At 37.3% G+C, this 16,659-nt stretch overlaps 1 protein-coding gene across 7 annotated transcripts in view; it reads left to right on the top strand.

The window, feature by feature from the left end:
* LOC124774883 (phosphatidylinositol 3,4,5-trisphosphate 3-phosphatase and dual-specificity protein phosphatase PTEN) overlaps window positions 1-16,659 on the top strand; it is a 232,102-nt gene that overhangs the window by 14,345 nt on the left and 201,098 nt on the right. For all 7 annotated transcript variants that reach the window (XM_047249531.1, XM_047249530.1, XM_047249534.1 and 4 more), the window contains 3 exons: window positions 6,867-7,008; window positions 7,112-7,275; window positions 8,862-9,040. In XM_047249531.1, coding sequence (XP_047105487.1) covers window positions 6,867-7,008; window positions 7,112-7,275; window positions 8,862-9,040 — 485 coding nt within the window. The remainder of the gene's footprint in view (window positions 1-6,866; window positions 7,009-7,111; window positions 7,276-8,861; window positions 9,041-16,659) is intronic.

The following is a 16,659-nucleotide window of genomic DNA, read 5'->3' on the forward strand; positions in this document are numbered from 1 at the left end:
AAAAGTCATACTTTTTTTGAATGTTCAAGATTTTTTGCAAGACACCTGTAATGAAGACACATTTGTCTTACTTTTTTTACCATAAATCTATCAGTCACTTTCTGTGATGATCTTTTGTATGAATGTTTTGTCGTCATCATGCAAACATTCACTTGCAGTGCAGTCTGCACTATGACCATGAAACAATGGACAAACTTTTCTACAACTCAATATGTGTTCAATTTTTTGTTTAAAACCTCATGACATAAACAAGTTGCTACCAGCCAAATTCAGTAGTCTTTCTGGTTCAGTAATCATTGGGATTGACCACTCTTAAATTGAGAGAACCATTTGTAGCACTCAGTTTGAAAAAATGCATAATCTCCACATCTTCACTTTAAAATTTAAAGTTTTCTCCACTTTTACCCAAAGTTTCTTATTGTATCATTGCTCATGTCTGTTGTAAATCAGGCACTGTAAAAAGTACAAGAAATGCTGATCCACCTTTCAGACAAATAATGATTATTCAGAGCTGAATGAGATGCCAGTAATGTTGACCCTACTCTACAAAAACACACACACCATCATTTACTAAGTTGTATACCTCTTCACTTTTATGTAACTTTAAAGCATGTTCTGGCAATGACCAGTTCACATACAGACTTCTTCATGTTACTAATTATTTGTTAGTAAAAATATGATTACTAATGTAGTTGAAAATGGGCTACCTTCCTTCATGTTGAAATGGTTACACTACATTAGCTAGTGCCATTAATAATACTTACACAGGAGCATTAAGTCCGAACTTCTATACAGGATGTGACCATAAGGAATGGTAACTTCAGACTGTCACATAGCTGTAATTGTATTGAATGTTAGCTGTGGACCCATTCTCTCGGAAAGAATGCACAGAAAGACTCACCACAGTGAAAGATTCTCAACAGATAAGTGTTCATTAGTCCATAGCTATCCCAGACTTTCAGTGGTGCTGAAATTACATATGGTAAGGTGGTAAGTGACATGGAGAAAGAATTTTATCTGCAGACTGCTGACATTTTGTCCGGAAGGGCTGTAGGGAGTATACCGGCAGGTGTATGAATAATTGGTAATTACATTTTACTTTACAATAATATGAGAGTCAAATTCAGTAGTGGAGCCAACCTGTGTAGTCAAACGAAAGTTTTGATAGACTGGAAAAGTATTTAAGTTCAAGGTACTATTTGATTGATACATTGTGTATCTGTGCAGTGGATCACGGGGTTTCATGTAAAATCCCAGGTTCATAACTTATGTAATTTATTCAGTTTCTTAATTAGAGGCTTACTTGAACAACCAAGGGCACTAGAATCAATTCTCACACTGTAGTGGAGTGTGAACTGATTTGAAATTACGTGGCAGATTAAAACGGTGCAATGGAGTAGGACTTTGAACCTGAGGTTTTTGCCTTTTGTGAGAAAGTTCTCTACATATTGAGCTGTCCAGGCACAACTCATGATCCACCCTCTTAGCCTTACTTGTGCCAGTACCTCATCTCCTATCTTCCAGACTTCGTAGAAGTTCTTCTGCACACCTTGTGAGACTAGCCCTCCTGGAAAAATGGTATTACAGAGACTTTGCTTAGCTGAAGCATGTGAGATTGTTTCCAGAATGAATATCCACTCTGCAGTGGAGTGTGCTAAGCTATGCCTCTTGCAGTACCTTTTCCTCCAGGTGTGCTAGTCCTGCTAGGTAGGTATGCAGGAGAACTGTGAAGTTAGGTAGGAGACAAGGTGCTGGTGGAAGAAGAGTTGTGTTTAGATAGCTCAGTCAGTAGAGCAATTGCTCGGCAAAAGTGAAAGACCAAGATTCGAGTTTTGGTCTTGAACACAGTTTTAATCTGCCATGAAGCTTAAAACCAAAAGCACTGTCTGATTTAGAAAAATTAGGGCATCAGAAATATATCATCAAATCTGGGAATTAAATAAGCTTAAGGAATCAGGTAACGAAAGTATTTGTGAATAGGTCCAAAGTTTAGTTAAGAATAATTTCCAAGTTAACGAACTTTCAGAGCAAGTTAAATGGTTACTGTGGAAAATGAAATTAAGGCTATTCAATGAGCTAGGTGTTCTTGTGAATGAACAAATATTAGTAGACAACAATTTCATGATCACATGTCATATGATTAACTCAATTAAACATTTATTTTTAAAGGAAATTTTTGATCGAAAACTAATTATATTGAGATTAGCAGCTGGCAAATCACAATGTGAATAATAAATGCATGTGAAAAGCAGGGAAGCACACATAATACTAGGTGAAAGCTAGCAGTGAGATTTATGGGGAAAATTTAAGTGTATATTGAAAGGATAGACAAATGGGAAATGTAGGTCATCTATTTCTCACAGTAGACAAGAAACTCAAATCTGCCAAGATAGAAATTGAAGCTGCTTGTGAGACTGTTTGGCAAGGCTCAGTGTCAAGGGAGAGCATAAAATGGTGATTGAATCCTTATATTGTCCACAACTTCATCTTCTGATGTAACCAAAAAAATTAGAGAAAACCTCAGTTCACTTGTATGTAAGTTCCCCCGTCATACTGTAATCATCAATGAAGGCTTTAATCATCCAACAATCAACTGGAAAATTACAGTTTTTTAGTGTTGGGTGTGATAAAATACTATGTGAAACAATACTAAATGCCTTCTCTGAAAACGAACTAAAATAGATAGTTTGGAACACCACTTGTGATGGAAATATATTGAATGCAATGGCAAAAATAGACGTGACCTCTTTGAAGATGTCCACATCTAAACTGATATCAGTGACCATGACGTGTTTGTGGCAGCAATGATTACCAAAGTAAAAGGGACATCTAAAACAAGAAGAAAGATATGTGTTCAGTAAACTAGATAAAAATCAGTAGGGTCATATTTCAGTGAGGAACTTGAAACTTTCAGTACAGGGCAGGAGCATGTAAAGGAACTATTGCTCAGGTTTAAAAGGATAGTTGACCACGCACTGGATAGATATACACTTTGAACGTGGCACGGACTTTGAACGTGGTTGGGTGATTGGGTGTCACTTGTGTCATATGTCCGTATGTGAGATTTCCACACTCCTAAACATCCCTAGGTCCACTGTTTCTGATGTGATAGTGACATGGAAACATGAAGGGACACATACAGCACAAAAGTGTATAGACCAACCTCTTCTGTTGACTGACAGAGACAGTTGAAGAGGGTTGTAATGTGTAATAGGCAGACGTCTATCCAGATCATCACATGGGAATTCCAAACTGCATCAGGATCCTCTGAGTGGAGTGACAAATCGCAGTACACAATGTGGTGATCCAATGGCAGGGTGTGGGGATGGCAAATGCCTTGTGAACATCATCTGCCAGTGTGTGTAGTGCCAACAGTAAAATTCGGAGGCGGTGGTATTATGGTGTGGTCGTGTTTTTCGTGGAGGGGGCTTGCACCCCTTGTTGTTTTGCATGGTACTATCACAGCACAGGCCTACATTGATGTTTGAAGCACCTTCTTGCCTCCCATTGTTGAAGAACAATTCGGGGATCATGATTGCATCTTTCAACATGATCGAGCACCTGTTCATAATGCATGGCCTGTGGCATAGTGGTTACATGACAATAACATCCTTGTAATGGACTGGCCTGCACAGAGTCCTGGCCTGAATCCTATAGAACCTTCGGGATGTTTTGGAACGCTGACTTCGTGCCAGGCCTCACCGACCATCATTGATACCTCTCCTCAGTCAGCACTCTGTGAAGAATGGGCTACCATTCCCCAAGAAACATTCCAGAACCTGATTCATCATATGCCTGCGAGAGTGGAAGCTGTCATCAAGGCTAAGGGTGGGCCAACACCATATCGAATTCCAGCGTTACTGTTGGAGGGCGCCACAAACTTGCAAGTCATTTTCAGCCAGGTGTCCAGATACTATTTATCACATAGTGTATACCCAGTAGAACAGTCCATAATGGGAGGAAACTTCGATGTTATACGGTCACTGCAAAGCAACTTCTGAAGAAACAGACACGTGTTGCCTTCAGTGACTACCATAGCGGAATATTGTCACATGATCTTTCACAGAAATTCTGGTAAAGGCTGTAGTGGTTCCATGTTAGTGTGCAGTCCCCAGTGAATGAGAAAGGAACTGAAACTGAGGGTAACAAAGCAGGAGCCGAAATGCTTAACTCCGTTTTCATATATTCCTTCACACAGGAAAATCCAGGAAAATTGCCCCAATTTAATCCTTGTATCACTGAAAAGATTAATGAAATAAGTATTAGTGTCAGTGGTGTAGAGAAACAACTGAAGTCGTTAAAAATGAACAAAGCTCCAGGGCCTGACAAAATCCGTCATATTCTGTACTGAATTTGTGTCTGAGTTGGCTCCTCTTCTGAGTATAATCTATCATAGGTCTCTCAAACAGAAAACCATGCCTGGTTCAAAAAGCACATGTTACAACTGTATACAAGAAGGGCAGTAGAAGTGATCCACGGAACTACCATCCAATGTCCTTGATGTCTGTTTATTGTAGAATCTTAGAACATATTCTGAGCTCAAACATAATGAGGTTTCTTGAGCAGAATGACCTCCTCAATGCCAACCAGAATGGATACCAAAAGCATCGATCCTGTGGAACCCAATTCACACTTTTCTCACATGACACACTTAAAGCTTTGGGTCAAGGTGATCAGGTAGATGCAGTATTTCCTGATTTATGAAAATCATTTGGCTCAGTACTGCACCTATGGTTATTGTCAAAAGTACAATCATATAGTGTATCAAGTGAAACTTGTGAGTGGATTGAGGACTTTTTGGTAGGGAAGATCCAACATGTTATCCAGGCTGGAGAGTTATCAGATGTAGAAGTATCTTTGGGTGTGCCCCAGGGAAGTGTGTTGGGACGCTTGCTGTTTATATTGTATATTAATGACCTTGCAGGCAATATTAATAGTGAAATCAGGCTTTTTTCAGGTGATGCTGTTATCTGTAATGCAGTACTATCCGAAAGAAGCTGCATAAATATTCAGTCAGATCTTGATAAGATTTCAACATTGTGCAAAGATGGCAAGTTGCTTGAAATGTTTAGATATGTAAAATCATGCACTTCACAAAATGAAAAAAATATAGTATCCTATAATATCAGTGAGTCACTGTTGGAATTGAACAACTCAGACAAATGCCTGGGTGTAACAGTAACACTTTGAAGTGATATTAAAGCAGGTGGTAGGCTTCAGTTTATTGGTAGAATACAGGGAAGTGCTATTGAAGTACAAAGGAGATTGCTTACAAATCACTTGTGCGACCCATCCTAGAATTTTGCCCAAGTGTGGTGGGCTAGTACCAAATAGGAGTAGCAGGGGTTATTGAGCATATACACAGAAGGGCAACGCAAATGATGACAGGTTTATGTAATCTGTGGGAGTGTGTCATGGAGATACAGAAGGAACTGACCTGGAAGACTCTTGAAGATAGATATAAATTACCCCAAGAAAGTGTATTAATGAAGTTTCAAGAAACAGCTTGAAATGATGAATCTAGGAATATACTACAATCCCTTATGTGTTGCTCACATAGGGATCCTGAGGATAAGATTAGAATAATTACTGCAAGCACAGAGGCTTTCAAACGGTCATTCTCCCCGTGCTCCAAACATGAATGGAACAGGACGACGTCCTAATAACTGGTGCCATGCGCCTCATGGTGATTTGCAGAGTATAGATGTAAATGTAAATTACATAATAATATAGTATGTAAAAAAGAATTTGGCAAACCTATTATACACACGCTATATACATTAGATATTTAATGGAAAGCAGAAGACGAAGGAAAAATCGGTAACCTAATGGAGTAGGATGGTAGCAAATGGAGTATGTAATTCCATTGTGCTGCCTTTCACACAGTTAAGAAGCAGCTTCATTGCCATATAAGAAACTTGTTACTTTTCGAACAGTAAGTCAATATGAAAACTGGGCAATGGAGTGTGCTGCCTTGCCCATAATTTTTTGAAGGGGGGCCTTAATTTAAATGACCCTTGTGCACATTAAATGGAAAATCTGTGTGTGTGTGTGTGTGTGTGTGTGTGTGTGTGTGTGTGTACGCACGCACGCTGAAAACATTTAATTTGTTATTTACTATTCTGCAACTTATGCTACTTTAAAACTTGTGCTACTTTAAAACTTGTGCTACTTTAAAACTTGTGCTACTTTAAAACTTGTGCTACTTTAAAACTTGTGCTACTTTAAAACTTGTGCTACTTTAAAACTTGTGCTACTTTAAAACTTGTGCTACTTTAAAACTTGTGCTACTTTAAAACTTGTGCTACTTTAAAACTTGTGCTACTTTAAAACTTGTGCTACTTTAAAACTTGTGCTACTTTAAAACTTGTGCTACTTTAAAACTTGTGCTACTTTAAAACTTGTGCTACTTTAAAACTTGTGCTACTTTAAAACTTGTGCTACTTTAAAACTTGTGCTACTTTAAAACTTGTGCTACTTTAAAACTTGTGCTACTTTAAAACTTGTGCTACTTTAAAACTTGTGCTACTTTAAAACTTGTGCTACTTTAAAACTTGTGCTACTTTAAAACTTGTGCTACTGAATTTAATAGATGTGAGGAATTCGATTTAAAATTGGACATTGTTATGTCGTGAGCGTACAATATGCTTATAAATTGTGGCTCACATAGTTTCATGTGAGTGATATGTCTTGCCTATATTAGTAATGGAGAAATGTATGCAAAGCAAAGTGTTGATGTTTAGTCATGAAATGTCATGATTACCATTAACCACTTGGACTGCATGAAAATTTGTTTGTAAGACTTTTTTGTTTTGATGTTAACTTGTGCAAATGTAGTCAAAACTGGTTTACTTTTAACTTTTTAGGGTGTTACAATACCTAGCCAACGCCGGTACGTTGGATATTATGCAACATTAGTACAAGAAGAATTAAAGTATCATCCTGTTGTGCTCCTCCTTAAGGAGCTTCGTATAGAACCCTTGCCAAACCTAAATGGAGGACAATGTAGTAAGTATCATCGATCAATTTGTTGATTGCAAATGTGTAAGCTACTTAATTTTCTGTACTGTTTTGAGTACTAATTGTATTATTGTATGCAACTCTTTTGTAGGTCTCCAGGTAGTGATCTCAGATTCAAACAAATTGATATTTACGTCACCTGTATATGAAGTCAAGAAAGGTAGTCCATCTTTCTGCATACCTTTAGACCAGAGTGTTCGGCTGGAAGGGGACATAAAAGTGCAGTTTTTTAACAAACCAAAAATGAAACGAAAGGTATTAAATCTTGGATATAAATGTGTAATCAATTTGTTTAATTGGTGTTCTGGGGGCTTTATAAGTGTTTTTATTTTTTATGTCCCAAATGCCAAACAACCTGTAAGTTTCCATTCCTTAACATTTCACACTCCTCACTCACTATGTATTTGATTGAGGCCTTCAGTTACTCCTTACTCACTTTTTGTATTTCTTCCATTCCTGGAATTGTTTTCATTAGCAACTGCAGACATCTATCAATTGTCTGAATAAGAGTCTGCTGTGTATGAGTCCCCATGACGAACTAATTTGCGCTATCAGTTCCTACATTGTAGATTATGGCGGGTCTGTCATTATTTTGTAATGATGGGATGTTGTGTGCTGTAGATGACATAGATGTTAAACACTCTTTGTTTTGCTAATGAAGAAGATTTTTGTCTATGATAATGAACTAAAAAATTGCTCTCAAATGATAAACAAAGTGCTGGAGATATTAATACATGTTGGTGTGGAAGTTTTGGAGCATATGTCAATTTTCTCTGTTTTGAAGAAAAAAAAAAAAGTTGGGTCTGTCTAAGTGGGCTTGAAGTTTCTCAGTTACTCATTGGTGAATTAGGGAAGCTTGTAGTAATGATTGCGACCAATAGATAGTTGAGGAAAGTGTTCCAACCATGGGAGTCAGCCGTGAGGGGTGAGGGGTGAGAGGGACATGCAACAAACATAGTTTAAAGCATGTGAAATGAGTGACGCAAGTTGTGGCAAAGGTTATAGGCAGTGAGATGTGATACTAGAGTGAACAGAGAAGGAAGAAAGAGCATAATCTAGGTTACATGGGTAACCTATTTCCTTATCTACGGGCAGTTCCTAATTTTATACTATTATCTAAAGTGGTTTAGATGTTTGAGAGATCAGTGAGCTGCAGCAAAATTGAAGAATGACTAGATAATTTTAAAAAAATTTGGTGGCAGAGTTGGATGATTGAGAATAAAAGTTCTCTGTTCGGGAGAAGCTAACTGAGAAGTGTGATGTAGTGCTGTAGAGAATGGTAGGAAGAAGAGCGGTAGATCATGTAAGATGAGTTTGGCTGTGTTTTTGTCATAGATCAAAAGAATCATTGTAGAGGATTTGCAGATACTGAAATTTTGAATGAATGCAACAAAGAAAATGGTTGGGAAAATAGTTTGGACAGTAAATTTATGTTTAATGCAGTGTTCTAGCTGTATTTAACTTACATCTCTGTGCTTCCTCAGGCTGCAGGCCACTTGGTTGCTGATTTCAAGAGTGCTAGTTTCTGCAATGTAACAAATATCAGTGCTTTCTATGCTAACCCAGCCAAATTTTGATGTCACTGCTGAGCCATTGACTTAAATTTCTTTAATTTTGCATATTATATTGCTTTATTTATACGTTTTGATTTTGTTGGTTTACAGAACTTACTGTATAAAGTACGAGAGGGAGAGAGAGAGAGAGAGAGAGAGAGAGAGAGAGAGAGAGAGAAGGCCTAATGTGGGTATTACTCAACTGATCTGTTGTAGGTTTCATTGTGGAACACTTCTTACTAACAAAATTCAGCAACAAACACTTAATGTTGTTTTATTCTGTTGCAGGAGAAGATGTTTCATTTTTGGTTCAATACCTTTTTTGTTCGTGAGGAGATTCAAGTACCTGATACCCCTGCCAATGGGAATGAGGATGGGGATGTAATCCCACCTCCTGATAGGTCTAGTAGAGCAATGAGTTGTGATGGACAGTCTCACGTATCGCAACTTCCACTCAGGCATTCGAGGTAAAGTGATTACGTTCTATTTGTATTGATTGGTTACATACTCCCATCTTCTTTTGAGAAATTGTTTCATTTGAGTATAGAACACACTATGTTGACAATAGCATTATTTAGAAAGTAATTTAAGTTTTATTTGAAGCTAAGTTATATAGTTTTTGCAGTGGTTTTAATTTTTTTTTTCTGACTTATAATGCACAGTCTGTAAATTAGTAAGAAACTATGCATGATGAGTGAGTGAGTGAATTCACAAAATTGTCATGCTCATCATTTGTAAGTACAAATTATTGTAATCAGTCACATTTATTCTACTTCTCAATATGTGTTTTGGAGGAACATATCTCTGTTATCAGATGAAATTTATTTCAATAAATAACACATGTATGTAAAACTTTTTTGTGGCCAACCTGTGGACCTGTCGTTCAGTGGCCACAAGCTGCTACTTCAGTCATCATTACTGTATATACTTGACTGTAAGCTGCATTTTTCTCTGAGAGGGAAAAAAAAAAAAAAACCCTGCAGCTTAGAATAGAGTGCAAAGCAAATGGAAGTTCTGAAAAAATGGTACTAGGAGCCACCACAACTAACTTTTGCTGTCGAATAGAAGCAGCATTAGACAGGCATGCTTTGCAAGTGCAAAGATAAATATGGGTGCCAGATTCCTGTGCTAGTAAATGTGTAAATAAAGTTTAAGGATAAATCTGCCCCCCCACCCCGGCGTTCAACCATTGGATTGTAATACATCTTCCAACGAAGGAAATTCTGTATTACTCATCTTCAAATACAACAGCCTTTCAAATATTTATACACAAAAAGTAAATTTCTTTATGTAAATACCAAAATGCCTAACGTGCAGGTTTGCATAAGGCGCCAGCAGAGGTCGGCTAGGTGCCACTGTTTCTACAGCACTGCCACTTCACTACAGATCTACTATGAAAAGCCTGTTGGCAAACCTGTGTTCATGATTATGTCAATATGGCCAACCCTTCATCAGTACATCTTTGATGCTTTCCTACCAGTGACAGGAAATCATAAATCACATACTATCTTTGACATAAGAATAATACAGGGTGTATATTCCCCGGGAAAAACCCGGGGATTTTTTCATCTGGGAGAAAACTGGGAATAACCTGAGAATTTTTCATAATTCCGGGAATTTTTCATTGTTTTAGTTTTCATTTAAATTTTTGTAATTTTGACTGGTAAAACCTGGTAGTCTAACAAAGAATATTACAGTATCCCACTACTGCCAAATGATACTGCTGCAATAAAACATAAACTAGAGGAAACAGAAACAAAATAAAACTTCAGTTGCAAAGGAAATGCACACCGTGCACACACAAGCGTCTGCCAACAGCAAAATGTGTCAAAGGTCTTAGGACAAAGACTATGCAATACTTCGTAACAACAAACTACTTCTGATGAGCATGACGTCACAACCGTTACATTAGTTTCGTTTGAGCAGTTGCCAGCGGGCTCCATGCGCATGCGCATTTCAGTTACACGTGAGCAATACCTTCTTCCACTTCTGGCAACTACGGGCAAGCTGAATGCTAACCAGAAAAATTTTTCTGGTGCACCCAAGCTGCCAGATTCATGCATGTAGTGGGGAAGGAGGTATTCTCCACGTGATCCATGTTTACGCTAAATGGTTTTGCTGTTTCCTCTTAATTTACAGCTCCCACGTCAAATTAAAACAAAACGGATTTCTGTGGCCGGGAGCTATCAAGTGAATTAAAATACATTCACATAATTACTGAAGGGTGAGATATTTTATTAGTTTCAGGTTCATGATTTTATTTCCACGTTTTAGGCAGTCATGCAATAATCACCTGGAAGAACAATGAAGTTATTTTCGTTGGTTTGCTAAAGAAATTTGACTTTTATGATATTTTCCTTGAGACAGTCAATTTATTTGAAATGAAGCATTTCATTCCACAGTATTTGGCCAGTTCTATCTGTAAGTGCATGTTTTCCTCATCTGACACGTACGGCTTTTTGCCAAAACAAGGACCAAACGTGGGACAGTACAGTTCTGGTACGACAAGAAATATACATGCTGAAAACCAACCTGAAAAGCTTAATCTGTGGTTCGAGCCTGTTTCATTGTGAATTTGGACTTACGAATGTGCACTTCAAACCGAATTATACATTTTAGTGTGGTTTATGAAATTCTGCTGCTCTTGGAGTATCTTCTGATGTCCATTTTCTTTTATGACATAATGTAAGACCTCTTAATGCTTTATATATACAAACATATGAGCTTCCTATGCCATCATAGCTGTGCACGCCACTAACGCATGTTTTTCTGGCGTTCTGTGGCAACTACTGAAATGAACCTATTTCTAACAGGTCTCAGGAAAATATTGCGAATGGTGATTAGTTAAGTACTTTAAAAGTAAATTTTGTTTTACGCAAGATGAATTATGTTACGTGTGAGAATGTGCAATGAATTTCTTAAATCACAGAACGTTTGACTCTCATTTAAAACTTAACATTCTGAGGACTGCCAATTAATAAGAATTTTGAGCCCAGAAGACAAGACATTTGTCATTATTTTAAATTTTGCTGGCACTATTGTGTGATGTATCTTAAAGTGTAGCACACACAAAAAAAAGACCAGTATTACATGTGAAAGCTTAGCTTCCCTTGTAGCTTATTAATCTTCGAGATAAATATTATATGTTAAAGCTTAGCTTTTCTTGTAGCTACATTATGTACATTAATTTAAACCATTAACTTTTCCTATTTGTGTGTTTGCTCTACTTAAATGATATTGCTATTGGCTGACATCATCACGTGTCCTATGCTCTGAATGTGTGCTGTCATTGACTGGTGAGGTCACGTGACAAGAGCCATGATTGGCTTACAAAGTGGCACTGCAGTCTCAATTTCAATGCTTTGGAAACTAACGTGCTGTGTTTGGTGGAATTTGAATTTCTACTTTCCTAATTATGAAAATATGCAGCGCGCATGTTGCTGCGCATCAGAGATCTTTCTAGGACTTACTATATTTTTCTCGGTTTTGTTTTCTAAAGTGGCGGCGGGAAGATCTATGCCAGTGTATAAAATTTAACCATTCAGTCAAAGGATTAATAAGTTTTAGAATTCCGTGGGAAAGTATACTGTCACTTAACACGGAAAAAGTGTATTTTCACCCAGGAAAAAGTCTATTTTTTAACCGGGAAGTCCAGAAAAATTCCAGGAATTTTTTTCCTTGTCCATTTAAACACCTTTTAATACGAATGTAAACATTATGTCATGTAGCCTTTTATTTTTCCATGTTATCTGTTACTTCATTTAAATCCCGGTTCCCTAGCAGACTTGAGTGAGGCGGTGGTAAATGCCGACGAATATACATATCATGTATTGTTTACATTCATCTTATTCTTCTGATGTACAGTGATACAGTCAGAAGTGAAACAAGGCAGCTGATTTTCAAATCATCTAAGACTATAAATTCTGTGCACACAAGTTAGGTCATTTTAAATGTTTTAAAGAGTAAATTAATCTACAAAATAACCTTACGTAAGATTGACTGCTCAGCTAATGAATCGAACCGAACTACTGTAGCTGTAACTTCATCCATTCCATCTAACTTGTGTCTCGTGTTAGACTGAACCTACTTTGTTGCAATTTTGAAGTGCGGCCTACAACTTTTTCCCTTCTTTAATTTAGATTCTCATTTCTGGGTGAGGCTTAGATTCGGATACTATTTTTTTCCTTGAATTTTGAGTCTCATTTTTTGGGTGCAGCTTGGATTCGGGTAAATAAGGTAAATCACAAATGCTTTCTGTAAATTGAAAAATCCAAAGACCTCGGGTACATTTTACTCTCTCTTTTTCCTTTCCCATATATTTTTTGTACACATGGTAGTAATCTAGGAACTGTAGATTCGTGCAGCGCTTTTTCAAAGAACTGAGAAATTTAAGTGCCTGAGAAGACTTTTTAACACCCGCAGTTATCTATTTATTTTCATTAGCTGTTGCTGTAGAAGGGGCTTCTTTTGGAAATGTGTCATCAAAAATTAATTTAAACCATGTACAGAATGTAGAGTATGTAGCAACTTTGTTGTTTTCTGTATATACTCCATTCCAGGGTTGATTTGCGATCATCATAGAAAAAGAATGTATTTTATGTACCAAGAAGATCCTTTTGTAGGTCTGCAGTTTTGGGTGTTTTAATCAAGTTCATCTTCAGCTTTATTATCTGAGAGTAATGATCAGAAAGGCTAACATCTCTTATGAATACTTAACAATTTTCCCTGTGTAAGTACATGACCTAAGACTGATGCTGAACTTTTTGATTCCCTTGTAGTGGAGTTCACCATTTGTGCCTTGCCAGAAGTGCTCAAAATGCCTAGAAAATTATTACTAATTTCACCCTTAAGATCTGTGCATATTCACATCTCCATATATTATCATCTTAGTTTTGGGTATAAGACACTTTCCAGGAATTGGTTAATTTGTTAAAGAAAATGTCCACATTACCGCTAGGTGAACGGTACACACACAGAATAATTAACTTCCTACAAGTGTCTAGCTCTGTTAGTTCAATGGCAGCTAATTCAAAACATTTGCCCACACTAATTGTAATCAGATCATCTCTAGCTTTAAAATGTGTGTCACCTCTGATATAATTACATGATCCCCCTCTCTTTAGCGTAGTTCTGCAGTAGCGACTAGCAGATTCATATGACAATAACACTATTCTTCTTTTGCTTGCGCCTTTTGCCCCACATACGCACAGTGTTGGCATGGTTATTAACAGATTTGGCTTGGTTAATTTAGGGGGTGGCTGAATGCCCCCCGTTGCGACTGTGTAACCCTGGGACAGAGTATGTGTACCTCAACTATCTGTGTAGTGTGATTCATGAGAAAGTGTTTTAGTAAATGTTTGGGCATTGTTTAACAGTGGCAGGACTTTGGTACTAGCCTGGTATTCACCTAGTCTGATGTGGGAAACCACATAATAACCTCATTCAGGCTGGCTGGTACACTGACCCATCTCATTAATCTCGGGCACACAGTGAAGAAATCTCTTGAACTGGTTGAGATGCTTACAAGGCAGGGGAACCTGTTCTCGTTGTAATATCAAGGCAGGACAGCCTCTTTTGCATAAGAATCACCCTATATCACTGTTTCAGGCAATTTGTAATGTCTTAGGCAAGTGGTTGAGGGTGGCTTGTACATGTGGGAGGAAAAACACTACATTTATATTACTTAGCCGTGGCTTACCTTGGGGATAAGATGCTCACTGGTCAATAAACAAGAGAATTTTTCCTATTTCTAACACCCAGCCTTGCATCTCAGGCTCACAAGAATTGTGAGAATGTAATAGTTGTTATTCATGCATTCATATTAGACATTTTATGTGGGGAATGCCACTCATTTTTTAAGCATCGTCGTGGGCTCTTCATCTTTCCAGTTGTTAGTGGCACCAACTTTTCTGTTCCACTTGCATTATAAGATAATGGAACAATTAGCCTCTCTCTACTTAATTTTCCACCATGCCATTTTTCTCCCCTGAACTGAAGGTGAAAAAATAAGACTGTTCCGTCTGCATCAAAACCATCATTTACCGCTAGTGACAGTACCATCAAATGTAATACTTGAATCACAAGCCTGTTTTATCCACTTCACTAGCACGTTTTTAAGATCTGGAAACTGAGAGTCAGACATTCCATTTTGTTTGCAATTTCCTACTTCCAAACATTCTGCTTCACTTGTTTTTCATTTGCTCATTATTGTATTTAATGTGATGGAGGTGCATTATCATATGTGTATGTTTGCCAACTTCCTGAATAATGTTCCACTTCGTTTAACTGCAGCACTGTCATTTTATTCATGATGTATAGGTATACTGTTTAACACAAAATCTCACAGATAGTCAGTCAAATGCTAAACATGAACAAAGAACACCAGAAACTGAGTTATGCGCTTTTTGGTTTATTGTTTGGCCATTATAGAAGTCAAGAGTCATTGGAGCTATTGCCAACCTGTACAAACCCTTCCCTGCTTTATTTCTACCACAGCAAATGATCTGTGTGTCTTGCAAAGTTGCTGACAGTAAATCACACTGTCTCACTGCATTTTTCTGCACACTGAGCCTGCAAATGTCCACTTCCCACCACTTTCATAAATCTCAACAGCCAACATTGCAATGGCCAAACAGTACAAATACTGTCAAATCTGAATGTGCTAAGCAAGGAGGGAGGATGTGCAATTCATTATTTTTAAGATGAGTTCAATGCAGTTGGGATTGGAACTTCCAAAAAGGATGTTCTATGCAGGAAAACACAGCAATGAGGAACATACTGATGAGATTCCACTGTATTATGGGCATAGTACTCTTTCAAGTATTAAAGAATGCAAAATAATGATCTCCCTTTACCTAGTCGATATACTTTTGTATTAGACAAATAATAATCCGTAGAATCTGTGAAACAAACCCTCAAGAATATGGAAAGAAGTCAAAGATGTGCAGTTTAAGTACAATACAATAGACTGACTAAACTCTTTGAAATATAGTATTATTTTGATAAACTTAATTACATTTAACTATATATTTTAATATTAAAAGTCTCTATGAAGAAACACTTCAGTGCAGTAGGAATAGGTGCACAACAGATAGATATTTCATTTGCTCCTCATCTTCATTGTAATCTTCCCCACTGTGATTGTCACTGTTGTCAGCCGTTTGACATCCACTGCTAGATAAAAGACCTGCTTCATACTTGTCCTTACATTACATTCTTATGCTGCATGCACCCCTTCAATTCCTGCATGTTTTATGTCATCTGTGCACCTTTTATTACACTGATGTGTGAATCTTTCCGCATGTCGTGGTATCCAGCACAGAATTTCCTTGTTCCAACTACCATTCATTTGTCTGACCACATGCCCTACCCACCTTCATTGTATCTTTGTTATGGTTGTGCTCCTGTCTTCTGTTTCAATCTGTTTCCTGATCAGTTTGTTTTTCTACCTTTCATATTCTCAACATGCATCTCTTTGTTGCTTACTGAGGAATCCTGTTTCACATTTAAGATCCATCCGTCACTGTCATAATTCATTAGTAATTTTATTATTAATTTGTAACTTTGTTGCTTTTGAAGTGTTCATTATGTATCATTTCAGTCTTATTTACTGGACTTGCAGGTCTGGTTTCAAACTCACTGTTCTAGTTCTTCCGTTAGTAGCTGAAGTCATCTGGAAGAAAGACAAATGATGATGTGTCATCAGCAACAATAATGTTTACAATTTGTTTCACTAATACGTATGCCTTCTTTTTCTGAGTTGAAGGACCAGGAAACAGCTGTTAGGGCTGCTAATAGTATTTTTGGTGTTATAAAATCTCTTTGTGATTCAGTTTTCAATTCTAAATTTCCCAGTGTTCTGATGATGAATTCTAATGGAAGCTGTAGTGCTTATGTACATGTTTATAGAATACACTAACACAGGTTGAATTTGTGCCTTGTTTCTCAAGGGCTGGGGGTGCAGATTTTACTGAAACTTAGTCAAAAACCTTGAAATCTATGAATCTGAAAGTGGTAAGTCACACTTATTTATGTTTTCTATAATTTAATTTACAACTTGCAAAGGGTCCATTATAGTGAATCAGTA

Source organism: Schistocerca piceifrons, chromosome 2 (assembly GCF_021461385.2).
Source record: "Schistocerca piceifrons isolate TAMUIC-IGC-003096 chromosome 2, iqSchPice1.1, whole genome shotgun sequence".
Lineage (NCBI taxonomy): Eukaryota > Metazoa > Arthropoda > Insecta > Orthoptera > Acrididae > Schistocerca > Schistocerca piceifrons.